The sequence below is a fragment of the Pan troglodytes genome, chromosome X (genome assembly GCF_028858775.2).
Source record: "Pan troglodytes isolate AG18354 chromosome X, NHGRI_mPanTro3-v2.0_pri, whole genome shotgun sequence".
Lineage (NCBI taxonomy): Eukaryota > Metazoa > Chordata > Mammalia > Primates > Hominidae > Pan > Pan troglodytes.
Window position 1 is genome coordinate 133844693 of NC_072421.2, and position 23440 is coordinate 133868132.

Below are 23440 nucleotides of genomic sequence, written 5' to 3' on the forward strand. Positions count from 1 at the left end.
TGTCCCAGCTCTGCCTCCAGTTGGTATGAGTGAACTCTGTCCAGTTCATTTCTCTAGGGCAGATGCCCTTAGGGTGAAATAAAATTGACTAGATGATCTTCAGTCTCTGAGAAATAGGACTTTATGTTTCCCTATCTCATGATAGTCTTCTTTGTTTCTTACAGTTGTTGGATTAAAGATGATTCTATCTTTTACATCTCAGTGGTGGCTTATTTTTGCCTCATATTTCTCATGAATCTCTCCATGTTCTGCACTGTTCTTGTTCAACTGAATTCTGTGAAATCCCAAATCCAGAAGACTCGGCGGAAGATGATCCTGCATGACCTCAAAGGCACAATGAGCCTGACATTCTTACTTGGCCTCACCTGGGGGTTTGCATTTTTTGCTTGGGGACCCATGAGGAACTTTTTCTTGTATTTGTTTGCCATTTTTAACACTTTGCAAGGTAACTGCTGCTTTTTTGCCTTTTCCGTGGCCAGCTACACATCCAGCAAAGCTTTTGTTGCTTTGGAAAATAATCACCTGTTGGAAACATTAACTAGATGTTAGTCTTCATTAAATGCACCCACAGCCCACTCTCTCTTGCTCAGTGGTATAGGGAGAAGCCCAGATAGGTAACCCAACTTTAGGTAATTGGAAATGTCTATATCAAACACTGATTGGCAATACTTCTTATAGTGTTCATTGTATCAACACATTGTGCTAGAAAATGTACAGATTCACACTCACGTTGACTTTTTGAGGTACACAATCCAGCTAAACATAGCAATTAACTGGAAAGTAAAAACATTAAAGTTTTGACCCCATAGGCTCTATCTGCATCTGATATCCTAATATTTTGGGAAAGAGCCAGGCTAGACTATCATAGAATCATACAGGAATGAAGGTTAAAATCAAAGGGCTGTGGGAAAGGCCAAGGTTGTAGCCTTGAGTTTGCTGTAAAACAACCTTTAAAAAGTTACAATAATTGGTTGAATTAGATGATCCTAAGCTAAAGGCCCTAGAGCTCTTTTAATTATTTTCCTTTATTCCGATGAAATGAACAAATAATCAATGAAGTGATGAAACGGTAGACAAAAGATGGCATGAGAAGTAAAAGCTAGGGGCTGGGTGTGATGGCTCGTGCCTGGAATCCCAGCACTTTTGGAGGCCGAGGCAGGCGGATCACTTGAGGTCAGGAGTTTGAAACCAGCCTGGCCAACATGGTGAAACCCCGTCTCTACTAAAAAATATAAAAATTAGCTGGGCATGGTGGTGTGTGCCTGTAGTCCCAGCTACTTGGGAGGCTGAGGCAGGAGAATTGCTCAAACTCTGGGAGGCAGAGGTTGCAGTGAGCTATGATCGTGCCACTGCACTCCAGCCTGGGCAACAGAGAGAGACTCTGTCAAAAAAAAAAAAAAAAAAAGCTAGAGATCTGGTTCATATAGCTCTGAATAATTGCTGACGTTCATCTTAACTTGATTTTGCCTATTAAAAATATTGGGGGGAAGAGGCATGCAAAATGATTTTGTGTGAGTCTCTAATTCTACCCCATACTTTTATCCTCAAGTGTCGTCCAGTCCATTTGGGCTACTGGGACAGGCTGAGAGTCAAGTTGGCATTTCATTGAGTTAGAGTCTCCCTTCGTGCTCTCCACTATTTTTTTTCATTCAATAAACCCTTATTTTCCATACTGAAGCCCACTGATGGTACCATGGGATGCTCCCACAAGGAAAAAGTTCTATGGTCAAATAACTTTGGGAAATGTGGCAAATTACATTCCCCCTTTCTTGGAATAGCACTGTATACATTAGCATGGTAAAAGCTCTATTATAAAAAAAAAAAACCTTTAAAAACTTGTTTTAATGTAGTGTCTTAAAAACCTCTGAACCTTTTATTGTGGTCATTGCTAATCCTTGAGGAACCTTGAGAAAAATAAATTGACATGCAGTTATTATATGACAGGCACTTGCAAAGTGCTGCGGAGTTGTGGGGGTGGGAAGCAATGTAGCAGAAGGCATGGTTTTTGCATTTATGTTTTAGGACTCAAGAAACTATCTTATTTTAGAGCAATGAGGTGGATCAATGGAAACTTTTTGTCCCACCAGATCCTGCCAACCATATACATCCATGTTCTAATTGGAATGTAAGAAGTCACAAAATATGTTGTTCTTCCTTCACATGCCATTTTTATTGCCTCTGGTAGTAGGAATGGAATTTTTAGAAACTCTCAATACCACCCTCGCTTGGTTCCCTTTGAGGCTACTGGCACTTGGTTGAATTCTAGTGTAGAACTGAAGGTTGTATTCTAGTGTAGGACTGAGGCCCTGGTGATGGTTCTACACTTTTTCTCTGGATAGAACTGTCTGGCCCACACTACAGTATTCTAACCCGATGCTCTAACCTCAAGAACTAACCAGTCATGGTGTAGAATGTCCACGGAAACGGTTTAGAACCCAGGTGCCTGTGAAGACTTCATCCACAGTGGTAACTCCAGGCTTCTCTTTGGCTCAGTGATTCTGAGGAGAAATGTACTCACTCTGTGGAAAGAGGGGTTAAAGGAAAGCTGGCAAAAGATCAAGAAAGCTAGGCAATTTCGAGCTTATAAAGGAGGGGCAGGGGTGTTTTCAAAACCACTCTTATGGTGGAAAGTAGCATCTAAGGAAGGAGCCTGCATGGATAGAAGCAGAATTTAATAGAATATTTCTTTTCTTTTCAACATTTATTTCAGATTCAGGGGGTAGATGTGCAGGTTTGTTAGCTGGGTATATCATGTCATGTTGAGGCTTGGGGTATGAATGATCCCATCATCTAGGTAGTAAGCATAGTACCCAATAGTTAGCTTTTTAACCCTTACTTTTTCCCTCTTCTCCCCCTAATAGTCCCCAGTTGTCTACTGTTGCCATCTTTATGTCCATGTGTACCCCATGTTTAGCTTTCACTTTTAAGTGAGAACATGCAGTACTTGGTTTTCTGTTCCTTCATTAATTCACTTAGCGTAATAGCTCCTAGCTGCATCCATGCTGCTGCAAATGACATGATCTCATTCTTTTTTTATAGCTGTGTAGTATTCCATGGTGGCTATGTAGACAGTTTCTTTATCCAATCCACCTTTAATGGGCACCTAGTTTGATTCCATGTCTTTGCTATTGTGAATATTGTTGCAATGAACATAAGGGTACATGTGTCTTTTTGGCAGAGTGATCTGTTTTCTTCTGGATATATACCCAATAATGGGATTGCTGAGTCAAATAGTAGCTCTGTTTTAATTTCTTTGAGAAATCTTCAAACTGCTTTCCACAGTGGCAGAACTAATTTACATTCCCACCAACAGTATATAAGTGTTCTAATTATGTATTTCTTGAAAACTAAAATCAAAGTCCCATAGATCCAGCACCAAAAGAGCCAAGCTGTCTCTGTCTGTCAGATATGCCTTATGTCCATCAAGCACAAAGTCTTGCCAGTCCTGCCTAAAATGACTGCAAGATAGCATGTGCCATCTTGTAGCAAGGGAGTTTTCAGAGCTCAGAGTTTCAAATTCAAGACACACACACACACACACACACACACACACACAACCCAAATAACCTCCAAAACAAACGGTGGAACAAGTGAACAAAGTAGTCGTTTAAAAGACAAATGACAAGCTTGCAATGCTGGCTGAAGGGGATGGGGGTGACCTGTGGTCAAGTGGGAAAAAATTATGCTCATGATGAGCTATTTGTGAAGGAGGAATGCACAAATAAAAATGCAGGTGACAAAAACCTGACATCTTCCCTCTTGCCTGTGTTTTCCTAGTGAGTAAGCAGATCAATCTGTTATGGGAAAGGAAAAGGAAAGCTGTCAGGCAGAGGGGGAGAGTTGGCAGGCAGCTCATTGGAATTCACAGAATAACCTTTTAAGTCGGAAAACTAAACTCCATGCAAGAAATCAGAGTAGTAATAGGTGCTTGATGTCACTGTCACCCCTTGTACATGCTGAAGTTGGAGGAGTTTTGCCTGCTCTGAGACTGTGGTTTGCTCTCCTCGGGTTGCTGCACCGCCTTCCAGGTGGCTGCTGCTCAGAAAAACAGTGAACACTGCTGAATTCATCCCCGCAGTTGTTTGGTTACACATGGAGATAAAACCCTTGGGAGAGTTAGTGAGACATGCCATTCCGTTTAGCCTCCAGATTGCTGCCTCCCACCTGGAATCCGAGTCTCAGGGCTGGGGCTAGGGAGCCAAGATCTTCCCAATCAAACTTCCCATCGAGTGACAGGAAGTCACTTGCCTCTGCCTGAAACTTTCTAGGGACTAAGAGCTCACCATTCTGTAAAGCAAAGCATTTAACTTCTTATCAGCTCTGATGTGGTACCAGTTTTCCTTACCTGAGGCTAGTATAGTACAGTAGTTAAGCCCTTGTGTTCTATAGTCAGACTGCCTGCATTCAGAACTGGTGCTGCCAGCTCAATGTTAGCCCTGTGACCTGGGTCAAGTTTACTAGACTTCTTGGACTCCAAGTTCCCTCAACTATAAAAATGAGACTAATAGTACAATGCCTGTCATATACTAATTGCTAAATAAACACTAGCTGTGATTTATTAGTACATGGTTGCTCTGAAACTTTCTTCCATTGCTCCTGGTTCTAACCGGGCAACTGTACAGATACAAGCCTAGTTTGTCCTTTTCATGACAGCCCTTTCAGATCTGTGGCTAAGTAAGCATCTCTTCTCACCCTATGTTTTCCACTCCAAGTTTTTTTTAATCTAGATACAATATCCCAACTCTTTCAGCTTTTTTTCACTATCCTTCTTCACCGTATTCTTGAATACTTCTGTTTGTCATCTTCCTCTCCTCCCAAACTGAACATGGTGCTGGTGGGAGGTATGGTCAAACAAGGACAGAATATGGCAGGAGACTGTCACTCGCCTCAGTCAAGATTCTTTACTTCCAGTAGTGCTGTAGCTGAAATTTGCTTTGGGACATTTACAATAGACTGGTGCTCAGTTTACAATGGGTTAAGACCTCTTTGATACTAATCATTTACCTTCAGGACAACCAGCCAATTTAGAGGCAAGCTGAACCTGTATAGAGAATAAAGGTTTCCAAACTGCACTTGGATCAAAATAAATATTTTGAGGCTCAAGCAGTTATCACTATGTTGTAGATGGATGTGCGAGTTTGTGTATCAAGTGTCTTGGAGTTCAAATCAACATACATTTATTGAGCGGCAGCACTTACTGTATCAAAGACAAAGGGCAAAATGACATAAATATGAAAAGGAAACATATCTCGGCCCTCAAAGACTCAACAGCTAGGTGGAGAAATGGGAAATAGATGAATAATTGTATGGCTACATATAGCAAATAATACAAGAAACAAAATGTTATGAGAGTTCAGAAGTGGGAAAAATGAGTTTCAGTTTGAGGCATCTGGAAAGATTTTGTGGATAAAGACTTTTTGTAATGGAACATAAATATAAGTCAGGCTATTGACAGGAGTTATCTCTGCCAATCCTACCCCCAACTGCAGGAAATCTAATTGGTCCTCCAGGGAATTTGCAATCAAGATAATTTTTTTTTTAAGACAGAGTCTTGCTCTATCACCCAGGCTGGAGTGTAGTGGCTTGATTCTGGCTCACTGCAACCTCTGCCTCCTGGGTTCAAGTGATTCTCAGCCTCCCAAGTAGATGGGATTACAGACATGTGCCACCACACCCAGCTAATTTTTGTATTTTTAATAGAGACGGGGTTTCTCTGTGTTGACCAAGTTGGTCTTGAACTACTGGCTTCAAGTGATCCACCTGCCTCTGCCTCCCAAAATGCTGGGATTACAGGCGTGAGACATCACACCTGGCCAAGATAATCTTAAGTCATATTTTTATCTTCCAAGGACATATTTTAGAGAGTGGGAATGAGAAATGGCCAGCACTGCTGGCAAAGACTTTCAGCCCTTCCCTCCCCCTTGCAGGACAAAATCAGGGCTGGCATTAGAAGTTGGGGGTCAAATCCATGGTTTCCACATGGTGTCATTATGCCAAAAAGCATGTGTAATCGTTATTTATTGCTATATAACACATTAACAATTTTTACCAGCCTAAAACAACAAAAATTTATTATTTCACACAGTGTCTGAGGATCAGGAATTCAGGGGCAGCTTAGCTGGGTGTTTCTGACTCAGGGAGTGTCATGAAGTTGTAGTCAAGCTGTCATCTGGGCCTGCAGTGATCTGAAAACTTGACTGGGGCTGGGGAATGTGCTTCCAGGAAGGCTCATCCACATGGTTGTGGACTGGAAGCCTCAGTTCCTCACCATGTGGGCCTCTCCACAGGGATGCCAGGATGTCCTCAGGACAAAATACTTGGCTTCCTTCAGAGTGATGAGAGAGGGCTCGCTCTTTTATAACCTAACCTTGGAAGTGACATGCCATCCCTTCTGCTATATTCTATTGGTACAATGTGGAAGTAAACTACACAAGGATGTCAATGCCAGGATGTGGGGATCATTGAGAGCAATCTCAGAGAGGGGCTACCTTACCTCTCACACTCTAGGATGAACAGCAGTCCAGGGGCAAAACAGTGGTTGACATGAAGTCTTGATATAGACATTTTTGCCTTTGGGAGGGAGTCTACAAAGACAAGATCAGAAAGCCAGTAATGGCCCTGGGGTTCCTTGAAGGTAGTATCTCTCATGACAGAAGCAGGCCTGAGTCAGGGCATTGGTGACAGCTGGTGAAAGAAACCAAAAAAGACTGACCTTCTTCTTCTGGCTTAGGATTCTTCATTTTTGTGTTTCACTGTGTGATGAAGGAGAGTGTGCGGGAGCAGTGGCAGATACACCTCTGCTGTGGGTGGTTGCGATTGGATAACTCTTCTGGTAAGATGTCAGTTTGTATGAAGTTTTGAATATTACATGTTTTACAAAACTGATCAGATTAATTTGTCTCCTAACTTGAGTACTTACAGCATATCAGCATCAAAACACAGGCTGTTTCCATGTCATAAAAATGATTTGTGCTTTTGAGCTGAGATGAGTGAAGTCAAGTGAAGAATGTGACTTGGGTCATATTTTAAACTAGGGATGCTTTTGTTTTGGCCCAGATTCCCTGGATTGCTTACCCTCACTGTCACATCAGTCTCAATTCAATTAAAAGAACACTGAATGCGTGCCTACTGTGTTCCAGGCACTGGGTCTCAGGGGCTTCTGGCTGGTAGCCAACAGTGGGTTGAGTGGATGTAGGAAGCAAGGAGTGGTGGTGGAGATGGAGAGAACTTATAAACATTCCTAAGATGCCTGGCCAGTGGGCTGTACAGGTGTACTGATGGCCCACGAACTGGGGGATGTAGTGAACTCAGATGTTGCCTCTTAGCACTGGTGCTTCCCTTGAGAATGTTTCCACTGCAGGCAAACTGCTGTTCTATGTATCAAAAGGATCTTCCATTCAATTCAGGCAGCTTCTCTCAGTCTCAATACAAAGCCTAATCCATTTTCTTTAGTGAAGGCAGCACTTGAACTCTAAGATTCTACAAGTAGCACTGAGATTCCCCCCATTCCCCACTTTATTTTATTTTTTTTCTTCCAGTATTTTATTTATTTATTTATTTATTTTTATTATACTTTAAGTTTTAGGGTACATGTGCACATTGTGCAGGTTAGTTACATATGTATACATGTGCCATGCTGGTGCGCTGCACCCACTAACTCGTCATCTAGCATTAGGTATATCTCCCGATGCTATCCCTCCCCACTCCCCGCACCCCACAACAGTCCCCAGAGTGTGATATTCCCCTTCCTGTGTCCACGTGATCTCATTGTTCAATTCCCACCTATGAGTGAGAATATGAGGTGTTTGGTTTTTTGTTCTTGCGATAGTTTACTGAGAATGATGATTTCCAATTTCATCCATGTCCCTACAAAGGACATGAACTCATCATTTTTTATGGCTGCATACTATTCCATGGTGTATATGTGCCACATTTTCTTAATCCAGCCAGAATCTACAATGAACTCAAACAAATTTACGAGAAAAAAACAAACAACCCCATTCCCCACTTTATGCTGGCCTTATCAGCAACCTGCTGGTCCTTGTGCTCTAGGAAAAGCAGGCATCCTTGGTATGTGAATTGTCTCTTCCTATACCACACATTACAGTATAAACCTACTTCTTACAACTTCATAGAAAAGCTGACTCCTTCAGGTACCTGGAATGAACACTGTGCATCAAGCTTTGTTTTTTTGTTTTTTTGTTTTTTTGTTTTTTTTGAGACAGAGTCTCGCTCTTGTTGCCCAGGCTGGAGTGCAATGGTGCGATCTCGGCTCACCGCAACTTCCGCCTCCCGGGTTCAAGTGATTCTCCTGCCTCAGCCTCCAGAGTAGCTGGGATTACAGGCATGTGCCACCCCGCCCGGCTAATTTTGTATTTTTTAGTAGAGACCAGGTTTCTCCATGTTGGTCAGGCTGGTCTTGAACTCCCGACCTCAGGTGATCCGCCCGCCTCGGCCTCCCAAAGTGCTGGAATTACAGGCGTGAGCCACTGCGCCTGGCCTAAGCTTTGTATTTTTAAACCAGGTTATTGAAGTGTAATTTATATACCATACAATTCACTACTTTAAGTATAGAATTTCATGAGTTTTATATTTTTAACTTTTCTTGGTATCATTTCAGATGGGAGCAGCCGGTGTCAGATAAAGGTTGGATATAAACAGGAGGGACTAAAGAAAATCTTTGAGCACAAACTGTTGACACCATCTCTCAAGTCAACTGCAACTAGCTCCACTTTCAAATCTTTAGGCTCTGCACAAGCCACACCTTCAGAAATAAGCTTTCCAAATGGTAAGAAAAAAAGGCTGTGTTGTCTACATTTATATTCCAGAGATATTGAATTAATGTGAGACCACATACTGGGTCTTGGATGATACTTCCTCTTCAAAACTAAATGCACATGTGCATGTGTATACCTCGACTCATTCTTGGCTGAGAAAGTGTGTATAGAAGCATAGAAATGTGTACAGAAGTGTGTATAGGTGTTTCTGTGCCTAGTAAATTTAGTAAGTATGAATGTGTTATTAGACTAATAGAGGAAAGAAGAGATGAGAGGTTAGAAAATTTATGAGTAATTAAAAACAATTGTCACAGACCATTAAAACCAGAAGGAACCTTAGACATTGTCTAGTCCAATCCGTTCATTTTACAGTTGAGGAACCTCAATCAGAGAAAAGGAAAATGCCTTATTGACAGTCACTGAGCCCATCTTTACCATCCAGTAGAACTGGAGCCAGTCACTCAGCCCTCAGCCATCCAGCAGAACTGGGGCCAGAATTCAGGTCTTCTGGCTCTCAGGGCTAGTCCTATCAAGAAAACAGAGATACACATCACTCTTAGATGCTGAGCTTCTTCCATAGGAAGCCATATTTCTAAGCTGAGACAGATGTTCAGTTGGGAATGGGGTGTTGTACCTAATTATGTAAAAAGAGAAAGTGTAGGAAAAGGATTGGCCTACAGGCTTAAAGTAAAGAGAAAGGCAAAGTGAGCAAGAACTTAAGAACTTCAGGTTGATACTGTGATGATTCTGCATTGTGTGCTTCTAGTTAGATGATAGTGCAGTGGTCTTTGGTTGCCTTTCTTTAAGACCAAAGTATACTCCAGTTCACACACACTTTGGTGGCCTGGCTGTAGTCATTCTCCTGCCTTCTCAGTGCTGGAGGTAGGACTGCCTCATTCGCTAGTATTTTTCTTTATGTTGGCTCCAAAAACCAGTTCTATGTCCAAGGGCTGAAGGCAATCTGGAAGCAGCATGGTGGGTTAAAAAAGCATCAAACTTGGAGTTGGAAGGCTTTGGTTCAGGTTCCAGCTCTGTCAGTCACTCTGTGACCTTGAGCACATCACTTCTCTGCTTGGAGCTACATTCTTTCTACCTTTCATATGAGGGGACTAGAATGGATAATCTCTTAAGTGCCTGCCAGTTTCAGGACCGTGTATGGGGCAACGCTATTTTCCAGTTTGGGCTGGTTGACTAGTGTATAGCATCTCAGTCTCCCATCTTTGTGTGGGAAAGTTAGTGATGCACACGAGAAAAACCTTTCCCTGGCCACAAGCATTTATCAAACTCTGGCCAAGTAACCTGTGGATATGTCTTGGTGCTCATATAAAGTCACTGGGGTGCCATGACATAGACAAGGCATGGGTTGTGGGAGCTCCTTAGTAGATAATAGTTGGGGCTGGTTGGAAAATAACATTTTTCAAGAGGGTTATTTAGCATTGGATTTCTTGATGTCCCTGGGGACTATTTAATTAGCAAATATACAGCCCAATGTGTACATATTTTGCTTCAGAGGATCAGTAGCAAATACCATATCCAGGATATTGATGTTGTCTTACCAAGCAATCGACCTGGAAAACCAACATTAAAGTGCTCATCAGTTGAGAGGAACTGAGCCAGTGGGGCAGGTAGACCTGCCACAGGTTCTAAAACTGAAATCTGGGTCCTTCCATTGTACTAGTGACAGCCAGAAGCTTGATTCTATTAGCAGAGAGTGAAAAATCATGCCCTCTGTACCACCAGGCATTCTCAAGCTTGAGAAATAGCCAAACTTTCAGTGCAAGAATATCAAATATGTAAGGGGTATAAATGTGTATGTTCACATTTTATGTCATCTTCTCTTGAAGGCCTCCGAGGTTTGTACATAAATATCCTCTCCTAGGTTAAGGTTAAGGTCAATAATGCTGCCTCTTATTCACAATGTAGGAAGAACATATGCACTGGTTGTCCAAACAGTGCTGTCAGGATGAATTAATTCACCCCAGATTTTATATAAAACAGTCCAAAGAAAGCACCATATCCTCCCCTTCTCTTCTAATTGCTTTATTTTTTCCTTCATTTGATAAAATTTTCTTATGCTTCTACTATGTGCAAAGTCCCTGATGCCGCAGCTGAAAATTTTCTTTTTTTCTTTACTGCAGATGACTTTGACAAAGATCCTTACTGTTCCTCTCCTTGAGTTGTGAAGTTGTGCCTAATTATGTAAAAAGAATATAATACCTGTGGAAATAAAAATGAATTCCAAGTGTATACTTGCTCGGGTGATGGGTGCACCAAAATCTCACAAATCACCACTAAATAATGTACTCATGTAACCAAATACTACCTGTTCCACCAAAACCTATGGAAATTTAAAAAAACAAAAATAAAAAGCAAAACAAAAATCCCAAAATGAATTCCATTCACAAACAGAATTTTTCAATAAATCCCAGTAGAGATACTTGCCTCCTCCCAACCCCTGATTGGGGAAAAGGTTGAATTTGTGAAACAATCTGCTCCAACCTTCTATTTTAATTATTATTTTGTAAGGGGAAGAATAACATTTGATAAATATTAAAGTCAGAATAATTCTCCTATTTGTCGTTATACTTATTTCTTTTTTGGATAAGATTTCAGGTTATTGTTATGATATATTAGAGGAGAAATTTCTACAGCATTGGAAATTTTGTTTTAAAAGCTTTAAGTGTACACATCCTTAAAAAAATAAAAATCAAGACCAGGATCCTTACTTCCCTGCCATGGGAGCCAAACAATTTCAGGTGGTCAAAGTTTCAGGGTGCCCAGTTGGCCTGAAACCCACAGAGGAAGTAGATAGGAAGAGCCACAAGGTCATACATTTTGGAAAAATACTCTGCCCTGTTGGCCTGTCATGACAAAGCACCTGAGATCCCCATTATTCAACTCACACTTTTGATTGAAGCTCTTATTAAAATGTAAACATGTTTTGTGGAAAGGGTGGGTCATCAATCCACAGACACCCATAAATTCCTTAGTAAGGATGAATTTTTCAGCCAATACAGCCCTTCAAGGAATAGCAAGCAGGGTCCTGAGGAATAAAACAGAACAGAAACTGTTCAAAGCTGGTGGTTCTCTCTAGGAAGGAAAGGCCAGGTTGGGGTGAGCAGAACAGTAGAGGGATGGAGTGCAAAAAGGGCCACCCAAAGGCAACAGAGTGATCAATGAAGACGAATTTTGCCAGCTTTGCCTTCTGTGGCTTCCCAGTCAGGTGTGCTGCTCACATTTGTCCTTGGATAGAAATAAGTAAAGGAGGAACATTCTGGAAGGATACACAAGCAACTGGTATCAGTGGTTGCCTTCAGGAAGGGTAACAGGGTGTCTGGGGGCAGAGGAGGAAGAGACATTTACTTTTCACCCTATACCTCTTTGTATCTTTTGAATCTTGTATTGAGAGAATATATTACTGCTTGGAGCAATAAATAAATGAATACATAAATAAATAAGGATAACTAGACCCTTCCAGTGAGAAAGATAAACACCTACATTTCAATACCAAAAATCAAGTTCCCCAGGACCCTTGTGAATATATATGATGCAGTGGGCTGTGGAGACAGCAGAATTGGGTTCAAATCCCAGCTCTGTCACTTTCTAGATGTGCGACCTCGTGATGTAATAATGATCATGCATGCATCCTAAAACTGAAGTGAAACTGAAATAAGATGAGGTCTGAAAATGTTCTAGCACAGTGTAACACAGTATATCTTCACTCCTTTCTCTTTCAAACCCCAATCAGCTTACCACTCATCCCCTCATGGCCCCAACCTACCATGTCTACCCCATTAAAGGTATCACATTGATCTTCTAAGCAAAATTTAATGCTGACTACCAAACAGACTACAGCACTGGTGCCAGTCACTGGTATAAAACTCCTAGGTCTCCATTATTACCCCTAACACCTCACATAATATAAAAATTAGGTTGGCCCTTAGGCCCCCAAATATCTGCCATCAGAGTCAAATCCATTGTTCCCCATGTGGCTCCATGTGTACTTTTTTGGTAGGGAAAGGTGAGTGAGTGAGAGTGTGTGTGTGTGTGTGTGTATGTGTCCGTGTGTGTGAAGGGACTAACATGAATAATGATCAAAGTGTCTTGAATGTTACATGTCTTTGAACCGAAATATTAAGTCACTTTCACTCAAAAATAGATTTAAGGACAAGACTTGGTTGCAATTAGCACTTTTACAAATAAATGCATTTTGCAAGTGATTTGATTTGGGGGATCATTTTGGCTGTTAAAATGCCCATGATTGTATTTATTTTCAACAAGTAATAAAACCTTGATTGTTCTGCTGCTGCTGGAGTGATAAATGTACAGCCTATCTCTAATGACCTGACAGACTGTCGAGAACAGAAACGTTATTTGATAGAAAAGTTCATGATTCCTATCATGACACCCCTTGCTAATCAGGAAAACACAGGCTTTCTGCAATTTCAAAGGCAGTTTGAAATTGCAGGGAAAACACTGATTAAATATCTTACTGGCATCCTTTGGCTTGCTTTTCCTGGGCGCACAAAATGACTGATACTTGTGTGAAGGTGGACCCAAGTAATTATGGAAAAAAGACCCTAGAAACTTTGGACTGCTTTCAATCAACAATCAACTCCCAAGTATTCACAGAGTCCTGACATGGAGGGAAAGATATAGACACATCATACTTAGGCCACTACCTCCAGCAGTTTACTGTATACTTGGGGAGACCAGATGCATACACTGGAATAGTGAATGATTAGAGCAAGGATACGATAGAAGAAAGTGCTTTACAGGTAGGAAGTCACAGAGGATTTAGTCAGGCTGAGAGTAGGGTATTCCAGGTGGAGCCAATGGTGGCGGGGGTGGACATTTGAATAAGACAGGACTCTATTTCTCAATACCACAGGCAAATTGTCTTTATTAAGCATCGATCAGCAAATTTACAAAGCCCCCTGGAGCCTCAGGGCATGGACTTTTCATTCTCTGCTGCACCCTGGGTACCCTGTGGGCAAGTGGCAAACACTGAATGGTACTAAACTCTCTCTGAGGCATGTCTGAGGAAGCTCCTGCCCAGAATCCTAATCCTTATCATTTTGTCCAAAGTCCCAAAGATGACAGTGACCATCTGTGATGGCCCACTTCCCCTGCACCCAGGAATATGGGAAGGTTGGGGAGGGGGCAGAAAGCTAAGAGGAGGTAAGGCTTGTATCTCTAATAGCTCAAGCCTATGATGTGTTTCTGGTCCTGACCTTCAAGCATTTAGGGTACACAAGGAGCTTGGAGCAACGAAGGAAGGACCTAATTATACCTGTCTTGATTAGGCAAAACCAGTGGAATGGATTAAATTTATACTTATAATGTCTGGTAACTCATAGACACTCCATAAATATTTGTCACATGCCTGAGTGCATAAATGGTCTAAAATACATGAGCATAGGAAAGCAATGGCTGACTTTTCCTAATCTAGGGTTTGTTATCTTAGTGCTGAGTAGACCTACGCTTTCCATTATTATATAAACTCCATTAGGGCAAGAACCTTGTTTGTATTTTTTACCATTGTACTCTCAGTACCTAGCACAATGTTTTACTCTAGGTTCTTTGGTTGCCAGCCACATAAACCAAATGTCTTTGAGCTGACATTATTGTCAGTTCTGACTAACCAAGGGGACTTGTTGAAAGTGTTTTGGGAATTCAAAACATTTATGGGAAAGTTAAAGAAGAGGGCTAGACATTGTGGAAGACAGTGTGAAGATTCCTCAAAGACCTAAAGACAGAGCTACCATTTGACCCAGCAAGCCAAATGGTATATACCCAAAGAAATATAAATCATTCTATTATAAAGACCCATGCATGCATATGTTCATTGCAGCACTCTTCACAAAGAGAGGAATCAACCCAAATGCCCATCAATGATAGACTGGATAAAGAAAATGTGGTACATAGACACCGTGGAATACTATGCAGCCACAAAAAAGAAGGAGATCATGTCCTCTGCAGGGACATGGGTGAAGCTGGAAGACATTATCCTTAGCAAACTAATGCAGGAACAGAAAAACAAATACTGCATGTTCTCACTTGTAAGTGAGAGCTAAATGATGAGAACACATGGACACATAGAGAAGAACAATACACACTGGGGCCTTGCAGAGGGTGGAGGGTGGGGGGAGGGAGAGGATCAGGAAAAACAATTAATGGGTACTAGGCTTAATACCTGGGTGATGAAATAATCTGTACAACAAACCCCCATGACACAAGGTTACCTATGTAACAAGTCTGCACTTGTACCACTGAACTTAAACGTTTTAAAAAAAGAAAGAAGAAAAAAGAACAGGGCTTGAAAAAGGACAGGAGTCTACAAAGCAGGAACCATAGTGATTGTCTCCTAACAGGGAAGTAGACTCACGCGGGCGCCATTACTGGGAAGAATAAACAGTAATTTCTATGCTCATACTACTAGCTTAAGACTCAAAATCCTGTGAGCCTGTATCTAATCAGCTGAGCTTAAATTTTGTGCTATACTGAGCAGTGAGAGGAAGGATGTGGCAGAAAAAATCTTCAGGAGCACTTTGGTTTTGATAGTGGTAGAAGTATGAATTTACCATCCCACCAAGAATATCCACAATGGGGAAGAAGTCATTCTACAAAAAGAAAGTAGGGTGTTAGGAATGAATGAGTAGGTAGGAAAAAACCCCACATGTTCACCTCACACAATATAGGAGTGGATACACTTTGGTTGAATGATAACTAATTCAGTAGCATCCTTCATCAGTGAGGGTGGGATAGTGCTAAGAAGAATAGATCTCTCCCCTACCCTGAGGCCTCATTCAGGTGAGAGGTGAAGCCAGCTGGACTTCCTGGGTCGAGTGAGGACTTGGAGAACTTTTCTGTCTAGCTAAAGGTTTGTAAACACACCAATCAGCACTCTGTAAAAACGCACCAATCAGTGCTCTGTGTCTAGCTAAAGGTTTGTAAACACACCAATCAGTACTCTGTAAAAACGCACCAATCAGCGCTCTGTGTCTAGCTAAAGGTTTGTAAATGCACCAATCAGCACTCTGTAAAAACGGACCAATCAGTACTCTGTAAAATGGACCAATCAGCACTCTGTAAAATAGACCAATCAGTAGGATGTGGGCGGGGCCAAATAAGGGAATAAAAGCTGTCCACCCGAGCCGGCAGTGGCAATCCACTCGGGTTCCCTTCCACGCTGTGGCAGTTTTGTTCTTTGCTCTTAGCAATAAATCTTACTGCTGCTCACTTTTTGGGTCCGCACTACCTTTAAGAACTGTAACACTCACTGCGAACGTCTGCAGCTTCACTCCTGAAGCCAGTGAGACCACGAACCCACCAGGAGGAACAAACAACTCCTGACGCGCCATCTTTAAGAGCTGTAACACTCTTGAAGTGTTACAGCCGGGTCTGCGGCTCCACTCTTGAAGTCAGCGAGACCACCAACCCACCAGAAGGATGAAACTCCAGACACATCTGAACATCTGAATGAACAAACTCCGGACGCACCATCTTTAAGAACTGTAACACTCACTGGGAGGGTCGGCGGCTTCATTCTTGAAGTCAGTGAGACCAAGAACCCACCAGAAGGAACCAATTCCAGACACATAGGTATTCACTAGTTACGTTTTAAGGCTAAAGTGAATCAGGATGTGCTGAGAGAGCTGAAGTGTTAAAGATAAGCGTCCCAGAATGATTGATAAAAGTGCTGTTAGAAAAGGTGATCTTTAGAGATATTGGGTACACAAGTTGGCGTCACTCTAAGGAAAGCCGATATATGAAAATGAGCTTTATTGTTTGTCTACGTTGTCACCTTGCCATGTCTCTCCAGACAAGCACCTTTTCAGCCCCAATACTAGGAAATATTCCCCCAACCTCCATTCTGCACCCTAATTACTTAGGCCCAATAAAGACCCAGATCATGCAGGCTGGGAAAGTGTGATTCGTTATAAAGTATACCTTTATGTCTTTGCACTTGAAAGGGCATTTTTTAAATTACACTTTTTGAAGGTGCGTCACCATAAAGCTTTTTATGAGTTCCCTTAAATATTTGAAAATGTATTTTGATCCCAACTTCCAGGACCTTTCAGCTCTGATTAAGGAGTGCTCTGTTGTCTGAGAAGGAAAGCTAGGAGGAGTGTTACTTCCATTCTCCACCTCACCAGGCTGATGGCATTATGTTCACAAAGTGAGATTCCTAAAAAGGGAGAGGCAGAGGAAATCAATATTAAGTAGTAACTTCAAATACTGAAAAAATTTCATCTCATCTAAATGCGTAAGAAAAGTACAGATGTTTCCTTAATATATGCAGTCCTATGCAAATGATTATGTAAATTAAACAAAAAGTTGGGACTGGCAGATTCCCAAGTTTGCTAAGACTTACTTATGTTAACCTAGAATTCATCATAGAAACAAGGGTAAGGATTGTTGTTTACATCTCCTTCACTTAGATGTGAGGGGAGGCAAGATTGAAGGATATGCTACCTTAATAAAGTGAAGACACTCAAATCCGGGGACATGCTAGCTAGATGGTTAGATGAGTAGATAGACAGTTTTCACCTTCAAAATGTTAGCCAACTCATTCATCATGCTCAGTTGGTTGTGGGCAGCAATGGGACTAGAAATGGAAATGAATCTGAGTTGGAGTGAATTTTGATAAAGGCCTAGTTCATGCAAGAAAGATTTTTTTCTTTTTTACATTCTCAGCTCACAAATTCCAAGAGGAATGGAGAACTTTAGAGACAGTTACAGGGGAAGAATAAAGACCTAGTGTAACGGGCTATATCAAATCTTCATGCACTGGCCCTTTCAGAAGGAGAGACATAAAGATATACTTTATCATTGATCGCTCTTTCCTACCCTGCATGATCTGGGTCTTTAGTGGACCTGAGAAATCAGGTTTCTTAGGTTTCTAACTATAGATAGATAGTAACTAACTATAGATAGACAGTTAGGTTTCTAATTACAGATAGATAGATGAATGAGCTGGCTAACATTTTTAAGTTGAAAACTATCTATAGTTAAAAACCTAAGAAACTGGGGCTGGTGACAGTGCAGATAGTGAGGGATAGAAGAGAATTTTTCTCTTCTCTCTGCCTCCTTTAGACCTGAGTCTAGAAATATGAGCAGGTAAAGGTTTCAGAGAGGCTTGGCAGTCTTTGAATCTGGTAGCTCTCTAAGTCCAGCATGCTAGTCATTATGGGCACTTCCTCTGTGCCCATTTCTATGCTAAGCTCCGTAGAGGATACAATGAAGTAAAGGCCACAGTCCTACACACATAAAAATGGGCTGTCCTTCGTGTAATAAAACATCCATACCTACAACAGTTTGTCCACAGTAACATATGTTAATTCTTAAAATTGTGTGGTAGAGACCTTGAAGCATAACAAATAGTAACTACTTAATTACTAGTCCAATTCCACAAATATTTATTGAGAATCCACTATACTTGATGTACTGAACAAGACAGTTCCTAAATTTGTCTGGGGAGACAATTAAGTGTGCAGTAACAATACACTATTTGATACTTTCATATGCTAGGAAGTTTCAATTTATACAACTGGTAGAAGGGCAAACAGGTATAGCCTGTTTGGAAAACTGTTCTGTAGTTTCTAAGAAAGTTAAACACACCGTATGACCCAGCAATTCTTCTGGGCATATACACCCTAGAGAAATGCAAACGTGTCAACCAAATATTTGCACACAAATGTTCATAGCCACATTATTCATAACAGCCAACATGGTGGAAACAACCAAAACGTCCATCAGCAGGTGAATGGATAAACAAATTGTGGGACATTCATCCAATGGAATACTACATAACAGTAAAAAATGAACTATGCACACACACGACAACATGGATAAATATAAAACACGTTGAGTCAAAGAAACCAGACACAAATGAGTCTGGCTTCTTTGACGGTACAATTTCATTTATATAAGCAGACAAAAACAATCGATGATTATAGAAATTGGAATAGTGGTGATCTCTCAGGGAGAAGTCTGTACTGGGAAGATTTAAAGATAGCCTTCTGGCCAGGCGTGGTAGCTCACGCCTGTAATCCCAGCACTCTGGGAGGCTGAGGTGGGCAGATCACGAGGTCAGGGGTTTGAGACCAGCCTGGCCAACGTAGTGAAACTCCATCTCCACTAAAAATACAAAAAATTAGCCGGCCATGGTGGTGGGTGCCTGTAATCCCTGCTACTCAGGAGGCTGAGGCAGGAGAATAGCTTGAACCCAGGAGGCGGAGGTTGCAGTGAGCCGAGATCACGCCATTGCACACCAGTCCAGGCAACAGTGTGAGACTCCATCTCAAAAAAAAAAAAAAAAAAAAAAAACCAAAAACAAAACACAAAAAAAGCCGGGGGGAGCCTTCTGAGAGGCCAGAAATGGTGCTTTCATAGCTAAATACACATATAAAAGTTCATTCAGTTGCACACTTAAAATAATGTACTTTATGCATCTTATTGTAGTATGCTGTCTCTCAGTTGAAAAGTAGAGGGAAAACCCCATTCAAGCTATTGAGCACACTTTAGCAATGTCTATCCAAACTTCAGTGTATATAAACTTAGCTCAGAAATTCCACTTATAGCATTCTATCCTAGCTCAACAATTCAAAAATTTATGGGCAAGGTTATTCAGTGCAACCCTGAAATAGTGAAAACTGGAAATAAGCTAAAGCTTTTCAATATCAGAAGGGTTAAATAAATGTGGGCTATATATAGTATGGAATAATATGCAGCTAAGAAGAAGCTATACCAATTTGATTAATAATACAAATATATCCACAATATATTTTTCTGCCATAAAGAAATTTGCATGACAGTACATGTAGCATGATAAAGTATGTGTAAAAACAAAACTTTGTGTGTGCATGCATGTCCATAGTTATACAGAAAAAAGTAAGGACACACTCCTCATTGTTGATAGTGGTTTACCTCTGGGGAGAAGTATTGATGAGGCTTTCACTTTGTATTTTACATACTTCTGTATATGTTGAATTTTTATAGAGTATCTATAACTTTTGTAGTTTAAAAGTTTAGTAATAATAGGAATATATGCAGTGTGATGAATTTCCCTGAGATGTAACAGTGAAAATGATCAAAGGGTTTTTGTTGACAAAGATGATAAATTCAGTCTTGGACATCTGGTTTTGAGATGCCTGTGGGACATTCGGGTGGAGATGTCTAGAAGGGAGTTGCATATGTAAGTCTGGAGGAGAGAAGAGTGGTTAGGGATGGAAATGGAGATTTTGGCAATATCAATGGTAATTGAAGCCACCTTAGGAGTGAATGCGATTCCCAAGGGGGAGTACACGGAGGAAGAATGGAAGCAAGTAGGCCCAGAAATGAGGAGCACTGAGGGCCAGGCATAGGCGGATCATCCTGCAAGGGACATCCTGAAGGAATGGTTGGAGAGGTAGGAAGGAAACCAGAAATATGAGGTCCCATGTAAGCCAAGGAAACTTTGGTGAGATCCAAGAGGTTGAGCAGTGAGGAAGGAGAAGAGGGCAATGTAGCTCTTTGAATAAACGTAGCCACTAAGTTGCAAAAGTTGGTGGAGGGGTGGAGGTCACTGGAGGAGACTGAGGTTGAGAAAGGTTTTTAAAATGTAGTATTAAGATAAGAGAGAGATGAACACATTTACATGGTTAAGGGAAGTACCTAGCAGAAATATAGAGGTTGAAATATTGAGGGGGGACATAATTTAGCCAGTAGAACAAGGAAGGAAGGGATGGGATCCATGGCACAGATGGAAGGATTCCTCTTAGAAGGTGAGGCACTCCACTGTAACAGGAAGGAAGGTGGCAAGGGTGGGTGTGGACGCAGGCAAATATATAGATTTGGTAATCGGAATTTAAGGGAGCTCTCATCTGATAGCTTCTATTTTCTCTGTGAAGTAGGAGGTGAGGCAACCTGCTGACAGTGAGAAGAGACTGATAAGATGGAGAAGGTTTAAAATACCTGCTATAGAGAACAGGAGGAAGAGCTAAGTAGCAAAACAGAAAAATTTGTAGGTCTCCTTAAAGATCCACTTGAGGTGAGAGACTATAGTCTGCATAATTTGGGGGGATTGTGTGGGATCATCCCCTGGGAGAGAGGGCAGAGGTGGAGCATTTACACAGTGTCAAAATCCTTCATCAAATGGGTTAACTGATTCAAATAACTAGTCAATTCAGTGAAGAAAACATAGTGGCACAATTACTTGACACAAGAGCCCAACTTCTGATTACTGCCCCAGCTGAAGCATTTGGATTTAATTCCATTACCCAAGGTTCTGCAGCATGCTGGAGAAAAGGAAACCCTAACAGTAGCATTTCATCATTCTAGTCACAGCTCAGAGGCAGCTCCCTATTCGCACCCTCACCTACAATTCTTTTTAAAATGGAATGCTTCTCATTGCAGCAATATTTATGGTGACAGAGAGTTGAAGGCAATCCGGCATCCATCACCAAGAGAGTGGAGAGGCAAATGTGGTGGATACACGTTCTCAAGTAGTTTGCAGCAATTGGAAATAAGAGATTAGTTGTACATAGAGAAACATGTATAGATTTTTAAAACACAGTGCTGGGTAAAAAAAAAAAAGAATAGCAAGAAGCAGAATAATATATATAACACAATACCACAATACACAGTTTACAGAAATTTCAAAAGACATTCATTCAAACTGATAATACACATTTTGTAAGAACACATGCAAACGAAAATATCTTAAGCAGAAGACAATAGTTGCTAATGAGGGAGGGAGGAGAATTTGAGTGAAGAGTGCGGATGACAGGGAGTAAATAAATCAAGCAAGTTACCAATGATGATAAATGTGCCATGAGCTGAGTTTGATTAACTCAACCCTCTGCACCTAAGGCACTAACTAAATACAGAAATAAATGAGTTGAAATGCTTTTCTAACCTCTTGTACATTTTGTTTCAAGCAACATCTTTATCTTCAACCCATAACAATTGGCCCACATAGGATCAGTGTTGGAGGACAGTGTGCAAGTTATCTAGGGCTGCCCCTCACCTCATCATTTGTGGGTTTTCTTTGCAGCTTTATTGAAGGATAATTGACAAATCAAAATTGTATATATTCAAGGTATGCAATGTGATGTTTCAATATATGTATACATTGTAAAATGATCTCCACAATCAAGCTAATTAACATACCCATCATCTTACACAGTTAACTTTTTTGTGTGGCAAGATAGTTAAGATCTACTCTTAAAGTCTACTCTTTTATCAAATTTCAAGTATACAATATGGTATTCTTACCTATAGTCACCATGCTGTACAACAGATCCCCAGAACTTATTTATCTTATAACTGAAAATGTGTTTCCTTTAACCAACATCTCCCCATTTCTCCAACCCAGTCTATCCCTAGATTACCCCCAGGTAGCAAACCCTTTTACTCGTTAGATCCTACATATAAGTGATATCATGCAATGTTTGTCTTTCTGTGTCTGGCTTATTTCACTTACCATAATGTCTCCAGGTTCGTCCATGCTGTCACAAATGGCAGAGTTTTTTTCTTTTTAAGGCCTAATAATATCCCCCTGTGTATATACACTACGTTTTCTTTATCCATTTATCTGTTGATGAATGCTTAGGTTGATCCCACATCTTAGCTATTGTAAATAATGCTGCAATGAACATGGGAGTGCAGGTATCTCTTCAACATACTGATTTCATTTCTAGTGGATATATACCAAGCAGTGGGATTGCTGGATCACATGCCAGTTCTATTTTTTGTTTTTACCCCACCACTTATTTTATGAATGAGGAAACTGAGGCCCTGAGGAGGAAAATGACCTGGCTAAAGTCACACATTTAGTTGCAAAACCTGGATGTCTCCTGGCGTCTACTACTCTTTCCCCTGTGTACCATGCATACTCATTCAGGGAGATTCTCACTGGCTTTATGGTTGTGTTGTTGTTGTTGTTTGCTTCTTAAATGAATTAAACTCCATTCTGTGGTTTCTGCTTCATTCATAATTTTTTTAAATTTAGAAATAAAAGCAGGAAAAAGGTGTGTCGTCCTGCCTGGCCTACATGGCGGAAGGGTGGTTAAAGTCAGTAAAGCTTACCTGATGCCAAGGGTGCTCAACAATTTTTTAAACCTATTACATTGGCCAGGCCTGGTGGCTCATGCCTGTAATCCCAGCATTTTGGGAGGCTGAGGTGGGTTGATCACTTGAAGTCGGGAGTTCGAGACCAGCCTGGCCAACATGGTGAAACCCCGTCTCTACTAAAAATACAGAAAAAAATTTAGCCGGACATGGTGGCACATGCCTGTAACCCCAGCTACTCGCGAGGCCAAGGCAGGAGAATTATTTGAACCCTGGTGGCGGAGGTTGTGGTGAGCTGAGATGGCACCACTGCACTCCAGCCTGGGTGGCAGAGTGAGACTCCATCTCAAAACAAAACAAAAAACAAACAAAAATAAACCTATGACACAATGTTGAGTACTAGACTTTTTGTTAGTACACTTCAACAGATTTTAAAAATCTAATAAACAAGTCAGTCATAATAATAATAATAATGTTATCTCTATTGTACTCTAACAATGCCTCACAGGACCTGGCAAAAAATTGCTGTTTATCAATATGCCTCAGCCTTGTGTCATACTTCAAATAGAACAGTTGCCTGCCCTAACCATGCTCACTTATATGCCCAG

General features: G+C 41.1%; 1 protein-coding gene across 1 annotated transcript in view; it reads left to right on the forward strand.

The window, feature by feature from the left end:
• The window catches only part of ADGRG4 (adhesion G protein-coupled receptor G4), a 115775-nt gene extending 104424 nt beyond the window's left edge, over nt 1-11351 (forward strand). The window contains exons 23-26 of the mRNA XM_024353217.2: nt 165-445; nt 6731-6832; nt 8621-8788; nt 10916-11351. Coding sequence (XP_024208985.2) covers nt 165-445; nt 6731-6832; nt 8621-8788; nt 10916-10953 — 589 coding nt within the window. The 3' untranslated portion in view covers nt 10954-11351. The remainder of the gene's footprint in view (nt 1-164; nt 446-6730; nt 6833-8620; nt 8789-10915) is intronic.
• The last annotated feature ends 12089 nt before the right edge of the window (nt 11352-23440 follow it).